We start from the raw sequence: 20646 nt of genomic DNA, 5'->3' as shown, positions 1-20646 counted from the left end.
ATGAAGAGAGAGCGCTCGCTCGTCGAGTAAAGAGGGCGGTGGAGGTGGAGAGAGAGAGAGAGAGAGCGAACAAGCAAAAGAAAGAGAACAGTGGGCTGTGGGCTGGGTGTGTGTGTGCTTTGAAGAAGGGCGGAAGCAGTGGGGAGGAGGCAAGCAAAAGTTTTGCTACTGCTGACGTTGCTACGTTTATGCGTTGATTTTGCTTGCGATAAGTAAATCACGAAAATTAGTGCGCGAAGAGAAAGGCTGATATGTCTATTTCACTCAGCCACTCAGCTAATGTGTTCGATATCAAGTTCGATATCGAGTTAATACGAACGTGTAAACATGCCAGTTTGCTGGGCAAAGGACTGAGCTGAGCAACGCTGCTGGGAGAATCAAACGAAGCAGCAAAAACACTGCTCACTGATGAATGGCAGCTTGGAGCCCGGGGAATGTCTGAGGGGGCCAGAGTGGGTGGACAGAATTATCGCCCAAACAGCAAACAGCAGCAGCAATAAAGCAGCGGCAAAGGGAACGTCGACAGCAAACAGCAACAAAGCGACACATGACAAATGGCGCACTAGACGGACGACGCTGGCACTGAACAAAATAAAATGTCTGTACATGTGAGAGCGTGTCTCTCTCACTCTCTTTCGTCTCTCGCCTCTCTGCTCCTATACTCTATGCAAGCGCAAACCTTGAGCTGGCTGTGAAAATTCAAATAAAAGCGAAAAGAAGCTGAAAAAGCGGTGCTCCATTTTTGGCGCGCACTACAATTTAAAATTGCTGTCAGCCAGTCAGTCATGCAACGAAACGAAATGAAATACATACGCCAGCCCCAGCAGCAGCCCCATCAGCAGCCCCAGCAGCAGCGGAGCAGTGGGGCAGGCAAAAGCAGCAGCAACATTCAATTTGTTCATACGAATTTATCGCTTGTCCGAGACGCTCTGGAATTTCGACCGACACCGAAAAGCGAAAAGCTTTTGTTGTTGTGTGGAAGCGCCAAATGAATGTGGATCCTATGAGATATTTTCGATAAAAAAAAAATACTACAAAATTATAATAATAAAAAATACAGCAGCAGCAAAGCCATAAATATTTATCACATTAATTTATGCCTCATCGATGAAAGAGGGTTGCGGCTGCGGCGGTTGTTAGGGGTTGGGAAAATGCAAAATGGAGATGTGAGATGGATATTTTAACAGCAAAATAATTTAGAACCACAGACCGTAATTTTTTAAATAAATAGCCAATCTGATATAGGGCTCCATTATGATAGTACGAGGTGGTAAACGGTTCCTTTTACGATGAAATATTGAGGGGTCACCAAATAAAATTGGGTAAGAAGCATCAGTGGGAAAGTTGGTAGATTATCCAGCTTTTAGTTCGGAGATACATACGTATCGTATTTTTCACAAAAATGTAAGGCCTGATAAGGGGACAAAGTTGTAGGGACTTTTTCAGATCACTTATCGGAAGATACGACCTCTTTGATCTCATTGATCCATACATATAATGCCTCGCCTTTCTCTCCTTTGAAACTCTTTTCCCATTGAGAAAAGGTAGTAGTAGTAGTAGATCAAAAATTTGATCTGCTTTATTTGTAAAATATACCATCAAACACAGTCTACGAAGCTATGTTCTCGTGTCTTTAAACTTGAAGTCTGTGTATCCGAATAAAATAAAATATTTAATGTTTTTTTATATGTATTAGGTGTGCAACAGAGCAGGGAATATAGAGCTTTTAAATGAAGTGAAGCGAACAGAAATCTTTGGTAAATTCCTGAAAATTATCCTTAATATTTTAATCGAGCAAGGAAACAGAAACAGTTGAACTATGGAGATGAAGCTTCTTCCAGCTCTAAATGGCAATAGTTCTCACATTGACTACCTTCATTTTGAATTCTGAAAATTATTAATAAATATTTAAATATAGGAACAAAAGGAAGACGATGTAATCTGGATTTACTAAAATGTTCATGTAATCCCAATGGAATCAATAGAATTTATCATGAATGTACTATTGTGGCACGGGCTCTTATTGATTCATAATTGACGGACGTTGCATATTCCCCGAACTGGGGATTTCGAGCTTGCTACAATTGAAAGCAATTTTGAATCAATTAGAAGTGAATTTGAGGAACTCGGATGGTTTGCTTTCAAGCAGCACCGCTGCACCGTTCTGCCGCCACTTGAGCGGATCTGGAGAGCTGCATAAACAGACCTGGGTGCGCACAGATGTGTGTGAGATGTGTGTGTATCCCATTGGAGGTCGGCTGGGTGGAGCAGTCGGTGGCATCCACAAAGGCAAGTCGCAACTTGCTTTTCTCACGCATCGAGCGCCGAACGAACGGCTCGTACTTCACAAATGAGTGCACATAATTTTTGACGAGCTGGAAAGCGGCGGAGCGGCGGAGCACAAGAGGTAATAAAACAGCAATAACAGCTCCCCAAGAAGGCGAACAAAAACCAGAAGACAAAAGAGAAGAGGCACAGACAGAAAAAAGAAAAAGAAACAGAAACACAGAAGAGGCGCACAAAACATAACAAGGCGAGAAGGCTGCCACGGAGGCTATCATCTTCCATTCCAATTTCAATTCCAGCGAAGCGAAATATTTTGAAAAACACGCCAATTGGTCATGTCCCGACCTCGACGGGGCTGCACTCCGTATCGTATCTGTGTGCGAATCAGTCTGAACTTGTGTCTGTATACGTGCATGGGGTGTGTGTGTGCATCTGTGTGCTTATTATTCGATTAACTCGAATCCCCCTGCAGCGGCAATATAACTTTTATTTGAGTTCCGCCTACAGACACGGAACACGGTACACGGTACAGGCCAGGCCCAGCAGACAGACACCGACGGCTAAAACAGCCCAAAACGAAGTTCATCAGAGAATGCAAAGTTCAGCGAAACCGACACAGACACAGATACAGATACAGATGAAACGTAAGCGCCGTAACAGGTGCGCTCACTCTCACACACACACACAAACACAACGAGCCCTGATTGAAGCTGATTCAGAAGTTCGGGGGAGCCGCAACACCTTCTACCTTTGGAACCTCCCCCTCCCCGTACCGCATTGGCAGCACGTTCGCTCCCTCACCTCCATTGGAGATGAGAGCCAGAAGGGAAAAGCTGTGATTTCAGAACTATGGAATATGAAAAGCTTCAAATGAATACTTATAATGAAAGAAATCTAATTTTTAACAAAAATCAGACCAGACAGAGCAGGAGCTCTTACACTGAGAAAATACACTGGGCTATATCGAATTTTGAATGATTCGGCAAGGGAAAGGAATGATTGAACTCTATTGTAACTTGGACAAATTATGTATATATTACTCTGCAGATATCTCCCTTTATCGCATGCCTTATAAGACCTCTATCAACCACTACTATCTTGGACTTAGACCGTATATTTCCATGTTACAGTATTCAAGAAGCTCTTGTTTGAGATAGTAAATCTTATATCGGAAATGGAAGATTCATCTTTGAAGATTCCAAAGTACTTTGATCCTTCATTTGCCGAATATTTCGTAGTGCCTGGTCACACTTGGCCAATGCTCAGCTCTAATCAAAGCCCGGCTGCAGGAGCATCAGTGGCATTCCACCCTCGCGCCCCCACATGCACCACGGCCGCCGCCTTTGGCGTCCAATGGAGCCGCAAAATTGTGGCCTGTCCTACTCGTTCGACTCCCGACACCGACACCGAAACCGACGCCGACTCTGGCACTGGCACTGGCTCTCAGGCTCCTCTGCGCTTCGTTCAAAATGGCAAATTGCCATGCTAGCCATGCACTCCAGGGGAGGGGAGTGCGAGTGCCAGGGTGAGTGGAGGGGGGGGTGCAGAGAGGGGTTGCTTGTGCGGCAACAGCAACATTGTGGAGAGGAGAGGAGAGCAGAGGAGGCAACGACATCGCATCGGTACAGCCGAAATCGAATCGCTTTGCGTGTTTCGCATAACGTTGCGAGCTTCGCCCCTGCGCTGCCCCACACCCCGCCAGCCAACCACTTCCAGTCACGGACACACCTTGGTCGTCCTCTGCCACTGATCCCTCCCTGCACCACAGTCTGCACAGTGACTGCTGCCACCGCTGGCGACGACTCCTGGCCTCGTGTAAATTCCAAAACGTGCCGAGGATTCGCTTGGTTAACGCTCATTTTGTTGTTTTTCTCTTCGTTCGCTCTCTGTCTCTCCCTCTCTTTGTCTCTCCCTCTTTCTGGCCGTCTCTTTCTGGGGCCTGCATTGCCTTGCCTCTTCATTAATTTTAATGGTTATAAAAATAATGCCCTCGGATTCGGATTGCATTCATCTGGGATCAAAGTTGAGACTTGATTTTGTGCTTTTCGCAAATCCCTCTGCACTTATCTGGCTTGCCCCAATCTGTGGAGAGCGCAGATTCGATTTTACCTAGTCTTTTCTTAAAGGCTGCCCTAAGACTAATACTTTCCTAATGGCAATGCCAACAATTTGTTCAACCATCCATCGAGGAACGATGTACACGTACAAAATCAGGGAATCTACAAGGCCTTTCAAGTGTAGGATATTATCTAGGGATTCAAAAATAGAGAATTGTTGTGTTCTATGAGTAGTACATTTTTCCCGAATATAGTGATAAATTTACGGCAGCTTTTTTTTCTCAAGAGAAATCACGACCGCCAGGGGCAATTATTCAGAAATTTGTTTGCTCTCTCCCTCTGATAATTATCAAGACTATAATTACAAATTTTAAATTGCAAATGCTAATGGAATAAAGAATACAAGCACAAATAACAGCAGCATACCTCGTGCACACTCCCGTTCAATTCGAGTTAAATATTTTCAAAATTGTGGGCGTTATCACATGTTTGATAGTGGCTCTTCTAGCATCTGGAAAGTAGGTATGTGGTACGTGGCTGGATTACTTCCGCTGGATAAGAAAATACACATTCAGATGATTGAAAATACTTATCTGGAAATTTGGTTGCCTTAGTTCTTATGGTCTCTGAGAACTAAGCGCTAAGCAGACATGGCTATATCAACTCGACTATTGATTCTGATCAAGAATATATATACTTTAGGGGGTCGGAAACGCTTCCCTCTGGACGTTACACATCCACTTTCCACTTTTAAATGCAGTGTTCCAAAGAACTCAAAGTATTGATCAAATTAATGGCGCCATTGGACACCGAAGAGATCTGGAAAGCTAATGCGACACACGCGACAATGTAGTTCGATTAGCCTGGCCTGCCCACTGTGTGCAAATTGTTTATGCAAACTATTGCATAAGTGCAGTCTATTAGCATTAATAACCTGTCGAGACAAATGACCGGCACGGGCTGCGCAAATTCCAATGGAATTACTTCACTACACCCTGCCAAAGGTTTCGAACACTCGATTAATTAGCATGTCAATATCAGCGACAGCCCCTCAGGCAGGGTTACGTAACGCGCCAGCCACCGACCCTTTGCAAATAGTTTCTGATTGATCAGTCGTTGGTTAGCCGCTACTTCGATTCTTTGAGTTTTCAGAGCACAGATAGATTAAAGATGGTACAATATAAATTATATAAAGATAAAAGCATATATTTCTTGATTGTGGCTTTGTAGACCATCAAATTGGTATTCAAAGATTGTTGGATAGCCACGAGACATATGAATATAACTAAGAGTTGGCTCATTTTGCTGCGATTGGGATTGAGCAGACATTTTAGAACTTTCAAGAAAATCGCAACTGTTAGAGAAACTCTTTTCCTAACTCTCCGTTTAGTGGTGGGATACCCGGTACTCTGATTCTAAGTATCTACACTGAGAGAATAATGGCATACAAAATGGCATAGAAATCACTTTGATTCAAATATAAATTTACTGAGAAGTCTAAATATATTAAATATGTAAGAAAAATATTTCATTTAAATATAAATTAATTAATAATATTTATTTTAAATGTAATATACATATGTATTTTTAGTTTAAATATTTGCATATTAGTGTAGTAAAAGCTTTTCTCTCGGGGTTCAAATTCCACTATTGAAACGAGAAGATATGGAAATGATGGCGGTTCGTATTTCTGATCCAACTATTTAAGGTATCCACCCAACTTTTTCATGATTCCGCCTGTTTGAGCCATCAGAACACGGTCCATTTTGATAGGTTGTATATAAGTAACAATTTTTTTAGGTTTTGGCATTCCTTACCTTAGTGGAAAAACCCCAAAACTGTTTCCAAACAAAAGATTAATTTTTGTTTATTTTGGCGTATATTCAGAGATCCCGAATTAGTCACCAAGGGGAGGACGTTTATCAACCCTTCAAATGGGGCTTAGAATACTGATACACGTTTGATTAATTCGTTTTTAATTACTGGCCACGTAGGTATTCAGGCCAACAATAGAGTTTTGCTAAACAAATGAGATTTTCCATACAATGTTGACTGGCAGTTACATCAGCGGCAGGGGCTGAAGTGGAAAGTAAACAGATAATAAATCATAACCGTTAAGTGTTTTCAATTACCCAATTTACCAATCGCGAATCGCAAAGCGGGGCACGTTCCAACTGTGGCAACAACAAAGGCAGCGGCAACACTAATACTTAAATGCTATTTATCAGCAGAGCGGAGCGCAGGCCTTGCACGGGGTGGTGTTGGTGCTGGTGGCGGTGCGGTGCGGTGGGGTGGGGTGGGGTCTGGCAGGGAGGCAGCACATGCCAAACTGGTGGCCGGATGGGGCAAAGCTTTCGTTCTCTCTCTTTCTAGTAAAAGCAACAGAAATAAAAACAAAAGCCGATAAGTCTGTTTTTGCAACGACAGCAAAAAGTCAAACGCAAACGGCGTCTGCCTTCCTCCTGCCCAACTCTCTCTCTCTCTCTCTCTCTTCCCCCTGAGTCGCCTCTTCGCAGTACGGACTCTACGGATTGATGGGGAGACGTGGCTGTAGCTGTGACTGTGGGTGTGTGCGCAGCAAAGTGCGACATTTTGCTGCTGATTAAGTAGCGTTCGTTTTTAATAAAAGTACGACAAGCAAATAAAACAACAAGTTGCACAAACAGTGATGGCAGCGTGACACGAGCCAGCTTCTCGTGAGTGCTCGCTTTAAGTTCAGGTGGGAAAAATCACAATATGTATCGAGTAGGAGACCTTCTTCGTAAATACTGTGATAAAATAACATTCATTCATTCAAGGTTCAGAATAAGTAATATTTTCCTGAGTTCTTGAAGCTTGGAACTGTTTAGACATCATTAAATTCCAGATTCTATATCATACGATTATAAGAAAGGGCTATAAGGGGTCTAGAGTTATCCCTTGATGAGTAATGAATTCCTTGTGCTAAGACATGGAAACACAGGCCAATTCCGATATATATTCTTACGATATGATAGTTTAATTTCCCGCTACTCCCTTGGGCTCCTGACATGACAGCTTTGTCACGCTGTCATCTCTGGGGCAGAAACACACACTTACCGTTGGATGATATACTATACACATGGCCGCAACGCGCTGGCAGGCCCTGCCACCCACAGAAGCTTCGGAGAGCGGGCGGGCTCGCTCGGCAATCGTTTACTCGGCTTCGTCCTTGTGCACGTCCTCGTGCTGTCACAGCAATCGCCCTTGCAGAAGGTTACGCTGCCGGGCCGCCGCTGGCACGTGGCCCATGCCCCGTTATGTGGCTGCGGCTCTGTGGCTCTGCGGCTTTTGTGGGGGAGTGTGTCGGGGCGAAGGGCATGGACAACGACAACCAGAACGACAATGGGGGTTTGGTTTTAGCGTGCTGCCATATGTTTCCGGCAAGTGTCCGCCCAACTCCTTCTCCTTGGTGCTCCCCTCTTATGCTTGGAGTGGCAGCTCGCTCCTCCCCCTCCCCCTTTGAGGCATGAAAAGCGTTGAAATCTGCAGTGCCAACAACAAGTAGACGAGGGGTGAAAAGGAGCGGGGAGTCGGGGCTGTAACCTGATACCACTTCCTTCGACTGGGGGGCCAACACCTTCTGTCGCCGCCGACGCATCGCTCTGATTTATCTGTGCCACAGCCACATCATATCCATAAAAGTACATATATCCCATTCGCAAACAGGGTGTTTCATTTTGATGATTTTATTGTTTTCGAAAATCAGCTAGAATTAACTTAGAGTGTCTGTGGATTACATTTCGAGTGTGGTCTAACAATATTTCATACAAGAGTGCGTACAATCAGAGCTATATGCTACATATACATACTATATACTATATATTCGTACATATGTTAATAGGTTTCTTTATTTAGTTAGGGTTTCCGAACAGTACAATATCAAGCTTACAAAAGTCAAGAGATCCGATCGGATGTCGGACCAAAGCCTTCGAAGTTCGAATATATATCTCAATAATAGAAATAAATAATAAATATACAACAATCTGGAGTCGAGACAAAGTTTTGGAATAGCTGGATCTGAGGCTTTTCAATTTGTTTGATTGCCTGGAAATTATGTTAATTTCGGGCCGATCACGAGGGATGGGATGCTGTAAATGCCGAGGGTGGTTTAATCAAGGGGTAGGTTGATATCTCTCTCTTTCTGTCTGTCCGTCTTTATCTGTTGTGGACACCATTCTACGAAATCCAGCTATTCCCGTAAGATACTCATACATTTTCTCCCTAGTAATTTTTATACTTTTTTTTCTCTCTGTAAAATATGTACATACGATATGAATAACAAAACAAAATATCAGCTAAAAGCGGAAAAGGGTAGAGGGAAAGTATGAAAACCTAAAGCCTTTTCTTTCAAGTCTATGAATATCGTAAATATAAGAGTATAATATCATATCTGTATAGGGTTTTATTTGGTCAAAGCTCTATAAAAAAAAATCCAAATTTATTTTCATGTGCCGTGTGGTATGTATGTTGTGTTTCCATTTCGCTTTGCCACGAATCATTTCGATTCGATTTGAAATTTATGTACAAAGTTCGTGCTGCAATTAAACGTAATACGAAAAAAGTATCTACAAGATATACGCGTATCTACATATACATATGTTGGTATGTGTGCGCCTGTGTGTGGGTCTGTTATTTGCATTATTCCGTTTTGTTTGTTTGATTTGCTTATATGTATATAGTGTAGTATTGTTTTGTATCTTTATGCCCGACACGCTCGCTCAAAGCGGCGCAAAATCGTTAAAATTTTATCGCCTCGTTGAAGAACGTGAGTATGTATCGGTTATCGATGTGTGTGTGTTTGTGTGTGTGTGTGTGGGTTTGTGCATGTGTGTTTCTCTTCATCTTCTTTATGGTCTCTGCTCTGCTCTTCTATCCACCCGGCAGCACTTTATTTTGACTCCACCACCAAAACCACAACTTCACACTTCGGAGCACATTCTCCACGTCGCACTGGTGGCAAGTGGCAAGTGTGAGAGGTGGTGGGGGGGTCATAATCAAATATTCTTGATGCGATTACGCTGCTCCTAACATTCGGGCGCCTATCAGGCATCGGAATTCTACATATAATCCTATTTTAAACAAAAAAAGTCTCTATCGCCTCTCTACTCTAGTGTTCTATTCGGGTTTCGGTGTTGCTTGGACTTTCTCCCTTGCTCCAAACAAAAAAAAAAAAGCAAAAACGAAGATCAAACGATCAAAATCGTCTTATCTCAGGTTTTTTTTTTACTGATATTTCTAATAATTAATTCGTTGCTGCTTTGTGCCTAACTTTTTCTTTCTTTCTTTGTTTTTTGTTAATATTTATGTACATATGTATGTATATTTGATTAATTTTTTGTACGATATATTTTTAACATTTTTGTGGCCTGCCTTTTGTCGAATATTTACTGGTATCCCAAATACAATTGCAAAATATTTTCTTGGCTTTGAGAACGATACGGTTTGGTCTCTAATCTATTCTACACGTACATTGCGTATATTGCTTTCTATTGAGGGTATTCCGGGTCGATTTTAAGGCTTACGAATCTCGTCCATTTCAAGTTAACTGATTTCATACGAATTGCACTTTTCTTCGGGAGCGAGGTCAGACGACAGGTGTTGTCTGTCTCTCAGTTGTTGTCATTGCTGCTGTTGTTGTTTTGTAGGTTCTCCAGCGGCGCCACGAGATACATTTGCGTTCCGCACAGCCACAGAAAAGCTGCAAGCAAAGAACCAGAAGAAGATAGAAGAAACCAGAATGAATGAAAATGCTATTCGCCTTTGAATGGGTGAAAATACAAAATGATGTAATGATGTTCATTAAAAGGCCAATGGAATAGCCAAACAGCCAAAAGAATACAAAACAGGGGAAAGAAAAGAGGAAGGCTGGCAAGTATCTAAATACCCTTACAGATTTATTGTGTCTCTGGACAGCCGATAATTGAAGCCAGCTATTTGTTAGTATCTAACATTTAAATCTATAGTATTTTCTGGGAGTTATACGATGGAGTTCCCTTAAAATAGCGTCTACTTTTTGCAGCAAAATCAAGGCTAAGTGCAATATACTATATGCGGTCAAGCGTCCAACCAAAAATATAAATACCCTAACGAAGTGTATGAAAGCAAAACTGAAATGCCTTCTAACGGCACAAAATAAAAGCAAAGTAGAGTTCGTATGAATGACCGACCACGACCGCGCTGCCGAATGACGAACGACAGAGACGAGACGACAGAGTGAGCGAGCGGAGGAAGTAGTACGCGAGAGGAAAACAGTAAAAGAGTAAGAGAGAGAGAGAGAGAGCAAGTAGAAGAAGACACTCACTCACATTATTTGTGTATAATGACTACTTGAGAAAAGCCAAGCGAAGAGCAAAGGCGGAGGTGGAGGAGCAGACCGGAAAAATAGGAAGAGAGAAAAACGCAAAACACGAAACGTAATTTGTATAATTCGAGTCTCTATTCCATTCCATTCCATTATGTGTGGGAAATGCGCCAAAACGTACAAAATTATAGCCAACTCATAAGGGAAATAGAAAAAAGTTGGTTAGAGCGGGTTCTTTCTTCCGCGTTGAAGAAAGAAGCGTCCAAAAGTCATACCTTATTATACGGACGGAACCCGACTTTGGTAACCAATCAATCAGATTGATAGAGTGAGATCAAATCAGGCCTCCAGAAGAAATCATAAAAAAGATAGGAGAGATCGGTTTGAAGAAAATCAAGCATCGACGAAAACTATTGAAGGATAGGAATTCATAAAAATAAGTGCTTAAGGGTAACCGTGATTTAGGGAAAATCTAGCATGAAAATATATAGTATAGTAATTAAAGAACTTTTAAAAACAAGAAGAAAAGCATCGATGGGAAACGACTGGAAGATTCGCGGGAAATCACTAGAAACCAAAAACAAAATCGATTGAAAAACCTTTCATATCAAAAGAACGAATAGTATATCCAATTCAGTCTTATTTAGAACTCGGAAATCTGAGCAATATTAACGAATAAATGGTTAGAGTGGTGTTTGCAATCAAAGTAACTAAATGTCACCTTAGAGAACCACTTAAAAGAGTCGAAATAAGACAGATCTTTCATTCAGTTTGTATCGATAAAAGCTTTAAGAGGGGCTTTCCAAGAAACATCGAAGAGATCAAAAGAATTAAGAATAGGAAATTGCAAATGTAAACTCAAGAAAAACATAATAGGATCACAATTCTGCAAAAACATAATAGACCTTATGGGAGTATCACTTATGGTAATACCTCGAGGCATATCAGAGGACGAAGGAAAAGTGTTAAGCCCATTGAAAACTCCACTCATTTTGGAAATGAACATCATTATTTACGAGTACATAGCTAAATGCAATTAAAAGTTCTGCTGTGGCACTCACCTTGTGACTAAGCGGAACTCGCCACCGGTGCCAGGGTGTCAGTGGCGGCGATCTGTACGGGCGGCTTGGGCAGGGCCTCGGACTGGCTGACGATGCCCGCCGCTGGGGCGGGCAGGGACAGGAGAGTGCTGGCCGCAGAGACGGTGATTGCCGTCTCCTTGGGGGCCGGGACGGTGATTGCCGTCTCCTTGGCCGGCTCTGACTTCGGGCCGATTGCGATTTCGGGCTGGACTGCGGCTGGGGCTGGATCTGGGACTGTTGATGTTGCTGTTGCCGGCACTGTAACCACCGCTGTCGTCTTGGCCAGCTCCGGGGACTTGGCCGAGCTGGAGGTGAGCACCAGGGGAGCCTCCTCGGCCAGGGCAGCGGCTTTGGCCTCGGCACGAATATTCAAATTGGCCGCCACTTGATCGATCGTCGTCGGTTTCTTGGTGAGGGCACGCGGCGAGGTGGCTGCACTGCATCCAGAGCTGCTGTGGCTGCTGCCATTGCTGCCAGTGGGACTGAGCAGGCCCGGCGCGGTGGTTGACATCTTGGGCTTCTCCTCGGCCTTCACCGTCAGGGGTTTGGTGATTGCACTGGCCAGAGATGCTGCTGCCGCTGCTGCTGCCGCTGCTGCTGCTGGAAGCGTTGTCTGATTGCGAAAGGCCAGTGCGGATGGATTGGGTATGCTCCGCACTGAGGCATTCTGGGGCCGCACCACTGCATTCCCATTCTTTGGCTTGTTCTCGAAGATGTTGCTGCCGCCCGACTTTATCGAGATCTTCTCGCGCGCCGTCGCCGATTCGGAGAGCAAATGCAGATTCTGTAGATCATCGCCAGTACCAGTGCCAGTGGCTGTGCCACTGCTGCTGCTGCCGCTGCTGCTGCTGCTGGTGGTAGTGGTGGTGGTGCCGTTTCCCGTGGCTGTTGTTGACGCTGCCCCAGAGGTTAATCCTCCTCCATTGCCGTTGCTGTTGGCGGATATGTTCTGTTTGATTTTGTTTAAGGCTGCCTCCAGGCTGTTGCTGCTGCTGCTGCTGTTGATGTTGCTGCTGCTTGTGGTGCTGATGTTGCCAGCAGGCGGTGATGTGGATGTGGGCGCCCTGTTTGTCCCAGCCAATTTTGTGGTTGCGGTGCTGCTGCTGCTGCTGTTGTTGTGGCTGCTGCGACCCGGGTTCGCTGATAAATCAAGTATGTCGGCATCCTTGGCTAATGCTGCTGCTGCCGCCGCAATCGCTGGGGCCGTTGTCATGGCTGTAGTTGTGGCTGCTGCTGGCAGCGCAGTGCCAAACGGCGGTCGAAATTCGCGCAAACCCGTTTTCGATGGATCCAATGCAGCGGTGCCATTGGTTTTGCTTTGACTGCTGCTGCTGTTGTTGCTGTTGCTGCTGCCCGTCGTCGAACCACCTCCAGTTGCCGCTGCAGCTGGCGGGGATTTCTTTGAATTGGCGTCTGCCTTTGGGCCTGACTTTGATGGAAACGAGAGTGGAACGGTGTTGCGCAGATTTATTAATGCAGGCGGAGATGTGCGATAAGCCGCATTGTTGTTCTTGTTGCTGTTGCTGTGGCTGCTGCTCTTGTGGTTGTGGCTGTAGTTGTGGCTGCCACGTTGCCCACTCAGCGCCACTGACAGCGGCGGCGACTTGACAATCGCCGGGATCGGCATTGGCATCGGCATCGGCATGGGCATCGGCATGGGCATTGGCGGCGACTGGACAGCTCTCTTGGCCTGGCCCTTGGCCTGGCTCTGGGCCTGGTTCTGGTTCTGCTTGGGCAGAGCCGCCGGTGGTCCCATTATGCGGCCGCCAGTCATCATCGCGGGCGGCTGTTTGGCCACCGCCGGCTTGTTGGGTCCCAGGCGCACAATCTCCAGGGCGGGCACGTGGCTGGGGGGCTCTGGGAAGGAGTAGGAGGCCAATTGCTGACTGGGTCGCCCCCGGGGGGTGATGGTCACCGAGCCACTGCTGAGGGTGGCGCTGGGCAACGACATGCTTATGCTGGCCGGACAGTGCACGGGCAGGGCCTGCTGTTTGGCCATCTCCGGGCCGTAGAGGCGCATCTGGGCGGGATTGGGCTGGTAGGAGGCGGCGGGCACCTTGGGCATGTTGCCGTTGGCCTGCATCTGGAAGCGGGCCGCGTAGCTGGCCATCGCCTGAACCTGCTGCAGACGCGCCTGCTTGGCCTGGCCGCCGGCCAGGGTCTCGTCCACGGAGACCGAGCGCTTTGGCTGCTTGTTGGCCGAACTGGCGATGGAGCTGGGGGTCGAGAGGTAGCGCTGCATGTGGTACATGTTGCGATTGGCGTGCGTCGGTGGCTGGGGCACCACAAAGTGTCCACCGGGGGCCGACACCTGGGCCTGCTTCCGGTTGTTGTTGTTGCTCAGCGGCGGCTTCGTGGCACCCTTCGCCGGTTGCTGCTGCAGCGGCTGCTGCTGTTGCTGCTGCTTGGGCTTTGGCGCCGGAGCAGCAGTCGTCGGCGGGGTGAGCGGGGTTGGAGCTGGGGTGGGATTTGCTGCTGGGGATGTGGCTGGGGTGAAGGCCTTGAAGAGGCTGGGCGGCAGCGGAGGCGATGCCGGCAGCGAGAGTTCCTTGGCCACCAGCGCCATCTTGGTCACTTCCGTTTCCGCTGTGGGCGTGGGCGGCGGCGTGGGAGCGCCGGTCATGAGGCTGCTGATGCTGCGCGACTCCTCGCCGAGCGTCCGATTGAGCACGTCGCTGGTGGCGCCTCTCTCTGTCGTCTCGTCCAACTTCAGGTGGGAGAGGGAGATGGCGGAGCCGAGGCCCAGTTCACCGCCAGCCAGGGAGTGGGATCGCTTCAGGTCCAGCTTGTGCGCCTTGTGGTTGGTGGTGGGATTGGAGGTGATCTTCACCTTCATCTTGCCGTCGGTCTGCGAGGAGATCTCCGCGTGCAGCTTCTTTCGCTTTCCGTTCGCGTCCTTCGGCTCCTTGGAGTGCTTCTTCTTGCGCTTGCGATGGGAGCCCGAGCCAGAGCCCGAGGTGGAGTTAGAGGTGGAAATGAAGGTGTTGACATCTGTCGTGCCAAGGCCATTCGAACCGGACCCTGAGCCGTTGGTGGATGTGGAGCACGAGGACATGGGCGAGGCGTTCGGACTGTATTTACTGTCCGCTGGGACCACCGCTGGGGCGGAATGGGCGGGCTCAATGGGCTTGAGGCCGATGTTCTTCGCGTAGGTCTCCAGGTCGAGCTGCTGCACCGAGCACTGAGTGGTGTCCTCGAGGCGAGGCTCCGCCGACAACGGCATGGACAGCTTGCTCCTCATGCTGTTGAGCTCGATCTTCAGCTTAGGCAGGTTCCCCTTCTTGTTGGCCGTCTTCAGCTCAAAGTCCCCCTCGTCGCCGTAGCGGCTGAGCTGCGAGGGCGGAATGCTGACCACGATGTTCATGTGTGGGGGCAGGCCGGACGATTCTCGGGGCTGCTCGGCGGTCGCATCCGGTTCCGGCTCCGGCTCGCTTTTGACGCGGGCCACGGCATAGTCGCTGTAGCGCATGTCGTTGCTCCGGAGACTCTTGAAGCTGCTCACCGAGCTGGAGCTGGAGCTGTCCTCTAGCTCTCGCTTGGCCGTCGCCAGGCGCTTGGTCTTCGGGGGCGGTGACAGCTTCGAGGACTTGTTGCTGCGTCCCTTGGCACGTGGTGACCCCGACGACACCAGAGCCGAGTCCAGCTCGGACTCGAGGTCCTCCGCGAAGGTCACCGACTTCCCGCCCTTAGAGCGACGCACCTTCTGCACATTGTCCACGTCTTGGTTATTAATCTTCGACAGATTGTTCTCGTCGTTTTTTGCTCGCTCGCTCTCGTACACCATAATCCGGTAGCAGAAGGCCATCGGGGCAAGCTGCAGGGGGTGGACAGTGGATGGAAGGAATGTGGGAAAATGGGGTTGGAAAATGGACATTGAACGTTAATCTGGTGGCACAATTGGATTCGGTTTCCCCCTGCCCCTCTTCCCGCTTCATCCGAATTTTCCGGTAGTTGGAAAAGCCACAAAAAGCGACAATAGACACCGCCCCATAATCCCAGAGAGTAGAGGATGACGACACTTACCCCAGTCCACTTGTAGCAATAGCCCACGTCCATCAGAGTGAAGTTGGAGGGCAGCACCTCGTCCTCGTAGGTCACCTCCACCTCGACCAGCTTGTTCTCCGCATCGATGTTGTACTTGGAGCAGAGGAAACGCCGCAGCAGCTCCACCTTCAGTCCGGCGGGGCACTGCAGGTAGATAACCGGCGGCACCTCGCCCGCCGTGCACTTCTCCAGCATCGCCGGATGGTATTCCAGGGAGAGACTAAACGAAAGACAAGCCAAAATTGGATGGCATTAATACCCTGGACCCCTTGAACCGGCTTTCCCTTCCCCTTCCGTCTTTTTTAACCCTTCTCACCTCACAAGATCCGACGATGTAAAGAACTCCGGCTCCGGCTCTGGCTCGGGCGGCTGGTCGTCCGCTTCGAACAGGACCCGATGCTGCTCTGTGAATTCGGCCAGCTGATCGCACGCCCGTCTATAGAGACCCGGCACCAGCTTATAGATCAGAGATCGCAATGTGTCGTCCGATCTGGAAGGGAAATGTGGGCATTACTCTTTGGGTCGCTCCAAACTGAGGGTTTCATGTAAAAGGGAACTAGAAAGCTTTGAAAGCATAGCCTTTTTCCTGGTATAACTTGTTCTACGACATATATATCTTATATATACATATCTTCCATCTTCCATCTTATAGAAATCTTTAAAATTCTAGGGAATATGCCAAAAGCGCTAATCTGTGTGAAACTCTGTACTCGAATTCATGTAGATCCTTGTAAATTGGATGGATGGTATGGATGATGGACCTACCTGAGATTGATCTCGCTGATCTCCTTGCCGCCGCTGGCCTTGCACTGCGGGCAATAGGCGACGCGCAGCAGATGCTTCAAGATGCAACTGCGGCAATCTGTGAAGGAAAGGGTTTGGTTTCATTTGGGGATATCCTGGCAAAAGGACAACCCCAGACGGGGGGGGGGGGGGGGGGGGGGGAGACTACTTACATGTGTGATAGCAATAGTCCACTGTGGTGGGATCGATCATGTAGCCCTGGCAGAGGCCACAGGTGATCAATCCATGAAACTGCCGCACATCGCAATGTGGGGCAGCAGTTGCCGAGGAACTGGAGGCCGTGGAGATTGTGGAATCCATAGCGGGTCTGGCCTCGGGTTGAATCGTTTTGTGCGTGGTTTGGAGATGCATTCTCCTCCTCCTCCTGCCGGAAGTGTGTGTTTTAGTTAGCCTCTCTTTTTGGTCAACACTCAAGCGGCAAGCATGTCCTGCAATAAAGAAAGCAGTTCAGGTTTAGGGGGGAGTTTTATCCAAGTTATGGATAATAAACTGTTGGTCCGTGCTCGTGCACCCCACTAATGATGGCCAAAACGAGCGAGCCTCGACCTCACAACGGTGACTAGAGCGACGGGGCAGGTGGAAAGGGGGAAACCCATAACTGTGAGAAAGACAAGATTGAGCAAAGACCCATCATCACATCACCATTCGCCCATCATCGTCAACATCTTTGTGGTTGTCGCTCGTCAACGGCAGCGACAAAGCCACAGAGAGAGATACATCATCAACTATGTATCTGTATCTGGCCTCAAAGATACGGCAACGTCAGCAGCACACACACACAGTGAACACTAGACACAAAACGGAAAACTTTAGACTAGTAAGGCAGCCATCCATATCCATGAATCGGAACAATGATGAAAACAAAAATATGGATAAAGCAAAAAGAGTACAAAAGTAGCAACTCTATAGGGTAGGGGGCCTGGGGGCCAGGGGGGGCAGGGTCTGTAGTCTTTCGGGCGCACAAGCGACGCCCTTCGTGCCACAGAGGGCACCTACCGAGAGAGTATCACCCGAGAGAAGCACACACACACACACACACAGACACAGACACAGAAAACGATGTGCACTCGACGGTGTACTTGAAGCTAGTTTTAGCCTACCTCCCCCCCTGAACCCTAGTGCCCCCAGCACTCCTCCTGGCACTGGCACTGGATGTTGCCGTGCAAGCGAATAAAACTACGAAAATTACGCTTTTGTGCCCCACACAGACTCAAGAGAGTCAGTAGGCAACAGAATTTCCATCATTATTACAATGATGACTACCACGATGATGGTGATGGCGATAATGATGATGCGGGAAAGGCGGAAGGTGGCAGGGCAAAGTTCAGCAGGTTGTTTTGGGGAACAACTCATGCTACTATAGAGAATCTCTGGGTTGGCGAACCCAGAGGATTTCTAGATGCTTCTATGATCTGTCAAGCCAAATATTGTTTAAAAAAAAGGTATTTCACCTTAAATTTAAGTCTACCAAATAGTATAATCCTAGTAATATGCTGTTTCAACCTATCCTAAAGGATGTCATTTGGGTTTTAAAATAATATTTGGGTCTATAATATATGTTAGCTATTCATTTGCATACCCTTAACCATGAATATATCAAACTTTTGAACTTTCGTGTATCCCATAAAAGATATTGTTTATGTGTAGTGCTATCTGAGTGTATAAAATATTTCAAAAGTATCTCCAAGAGCATATTTTTGCAGTTTTCTGTCTAATATTGTTATTAAATGTGTGTTAAAGTAGACCATCCACCTTCTGGTAGATGTTTTCCCAGACTTTTAGTTCTGTTTTCCTTTTATCAAACCCTTTTTTGTTCGGATCTACATATTTTTCAACCCAGACTTTATTCTGAGCTTCTGCCACCCCAAAGGGCAGCCAGTAGTCGCATCAGCTTCATCCATTTTTTGTCTCCGCTGCCTTTCGCCTTTCGCCTCTTGCCTCGTTTCAGTTTCGTTACTGGTTGCTGCCTCACGCGAAACTGGCACGAAAGCTGGGGCTTTTGTGAAGGGAAGACCGAAATAGTTGTAGCTGTAGTTGTCAGCAGGCAAAATGACAACACAGAGACACGACCGAGGAGAGGAGATGAAGAATAGTAAGAAATGGGAATAAGCAGGGGAGAGAAGGCTGAGCTAGCAAAACAAAAAACCCAAACAAAAACAAAAGCTCAAGAAACTAGAAATAAGCCAGAGCTGAAAAGTGGGCGCAAAGAGGTGGAAATAGAATATGAAGAAGATGGTGATGCTGCCGCTGCTCTGCTCTGCTTCTGCTTCTGCCGCTGCTTCTGTTGATTACAAAGTGTGGGCGCCCACGCCCACACGCCCGTGGGCCCGCCCACTCAGCTGTGGAAAGGCGTGAGAGGATAAGTGCTCGTTAAAATGCCACCCATTGCTGGCCGAATGGCCTTTGATAACGTTTCGTATTGATGACGTCGACAGTGTGACGTTTTTGTCCACGCTTTTTGTTTATACGCCGCAATTTCGTAAAAGGCGCGCACTACGGCACACAAATACACACACAAAAACGCACACATACAGTGACAGTGACGAAATGGTCACAGCTTGAACAAACGCCAGCAGAGGCAGCGACACCGACAGCGGCAACAATAATAACAAAAGTTACGACAAGCGCCGGTACGGGACGACACCCACCGACCCGCCCGCAGGGTGGTGGTTGCTACTGCTACTCAGACACACACACACACACACACACACACACTCACATATGTGGAGCAGCATACGCAACAAGCTCTTGCCCGAATGTACGAAAACGAAAAAACGAAGCGACGACGACGACGACGACACCGACAAGCGAACGAAACTCACTCAGAAAAAGGTAAAATAAAGCGCGTCAAACAATTTCAGATGGAAACGGCAGCACTGCTGCCTTGTATAGCGTTTCTTGGGGCACGAAGACAAACTAAAAGCATTGCACGACGAAATTCAAATGCTACGTGCGGCACACACTAAATCGCGGTCTCAGATTCGTTCGCTTCGTGTGTACTCGCTCTCGTACTCGCCGCAATTACGAACGCCCGAAAGAGCGCACGCGGCGAAAAACGATACACCGACATGTGCGTGTATTTGTATTCGAGATTGAGACGACACAAATTTCTAGAAACACTCGCCGCGGCGAGAGAGCTGCGGCGGCGAATTCCAAGTGGGAGTGGATGGGAGAGAGAGAGAGGCCTGGCGGCAAACTTTCTACTTTTGCGCGCGCGCAATTTCGCCGCAATCAAGCCGTTTTTACGAACCGCTTTTCGCCGCGCGACGAAATTCCCATACGACACACACACACGCGTATACACTGGTCACGTGTACGTGTGTTTACAAAATGTTCACCAATACACTGACACTGCACACTTTTTCGGCGTGAAGTGAAATTTTCCGATTAGAAATGAGTTTCGTTGTTGTTATTTTTCCCATTTCCACTTGGCTTACTTTTCCGCCCGTACTGAGGGAAACTGCGACGCAAATTGAGTATCCTCTCGAGCTAGAGGAGAGGACCCCGCCGAGTGTCGAATCAGTTTTTACGCGCTTTTCTAATCGATTTACACTAAATGGAAATCCGTATTCACACACACACGCACACACACAAACCACACGGACGCACACACCCAACAAGCAGCGGCATAAACAGCGCTGCTTCTTCTTCCACTTCAGCTGCTGGCTCTTATCGATTTCTCATACACGCTCTTTTTTCCAACCCAACCATCCTCAGACAGAGATTTTTCTGCTCGCTCTCCATACCTCTCCGTCCGTCTCGCTCTGTCCCTTCTCGCTGTGACGCGTGTAGTATTCTCCCGTATTTCTCGCTTACAGAGTGCACGCCACGAAAAGTCTGAAAAGACTGAGATACAGATAGACCTGCTGGCGCTTTGAACCGTTTTCGTTTCGTTTCGTTTCGGGCCGCGTTTTCGTGCGCCTCGACGATGTTCAGCGCAAGCTCAGAGAGAGCGACCAGAGCGAGATGGATCGATGTTGCTATCTCTCGCCATTCGGTGCGGTCCTTGTCGTTGCTGCTGCTTGATTGGCTGCCCGAGCTCGCGAGTGGG

General features: G+C 47.5%; 1 protein-coding gene across 3 annotated transcripts; it reads right to left on the bottom strand.

Moving 5' to 3' along the window:
- Positions 1–9675: 9675 nt before the first annotated feature.
- On the bottom strand, positions 9676–20415 carry LOC6591098 (protein suppressor 2 of zeste). 3 transcript variants are annotated; one of them, XM_026986051.1, is made up of 7 exons: positions 20342–20415; positions 16748–17023; positions 16557–16653; positions 16108–16281; positions 15771–16011; positions 11727–15561; positions 9676–10062 (listed from the first exon to the last, which is right to left on the bottom strand). In XM_026986051.1, exons 2-6 carry the CDS (start codon positions 16944–16946, stop codon positions 11734–11736), a joined length of 4539 nt encoding a protein of 1512 aa, XP_026841852.1. In that variant the 5' UTR covers positions 16947–17023; positions 20342–20415; the 3' UTR covers positions 9676–10062; positions 11727–11733. The 3 variants fall into 3 exon arrangements, with proteins under 3 accessions (XP_026841852.1, XP_002016253.2, XP_026841853.1); XM_002016217.2 differs by lacking the exon at positions 20342–20415 and adding an exon at positions 19418–19547; XM_026986052.1 differs by lacking the exon at positions 20342–20415 and adding an exon at positions 19315–19387.
- Positions 20416–20646: the final 231 nt, after the last annotated feature.

The sequence above is a fragment of the Drosophila persimilis genome, unplaced genomic scaffold (genome assembly GCF_003286085.1).
Source record: "Drosophila persimilis strain 14011-0111.01,24,50 unplaced genomic scaffold, DperRS2 tig00000002-arrow-pilon, whole genome shotgun sequence".
In the NCBI taxonomy this organism is placed as follows: Eukaryota; Metazoa; Arthropoda; class Insecta; order Diptera; family Drosophilidae; genus Drosophila; species Drosophila persimilis.
Note: the sequence above shows the minus strand (reverse complement) of the source record. Positions and strands in the feature narration are given on the sequence as shown.

Excerpts from the sequence above, each read along its gene's own strand:
- LOC6591098 (XM_026986051.1), bottom strand. The coding sequence starts at position 16,946 with ATGCATCTCCAAACCACGCACAAAACGATTCAACCCGAGGCCAGACCC. Across the intron at positions 16,282-16,556 it reads ATCAGCGAGATCAATCTCAG|ATCGGACGACACATTGCGAT; the intron begins GTAGGTCCATCA and ends TTTCCCTTCCAG. Across the intron at positions 16,012-16,107 it reads ACATCGTCGGATCTTGTGAG|TCTCTCCCTGGAATACCATC; the intron begins GTGAGAAGGGTT and ends TCTTTCGTTTAG.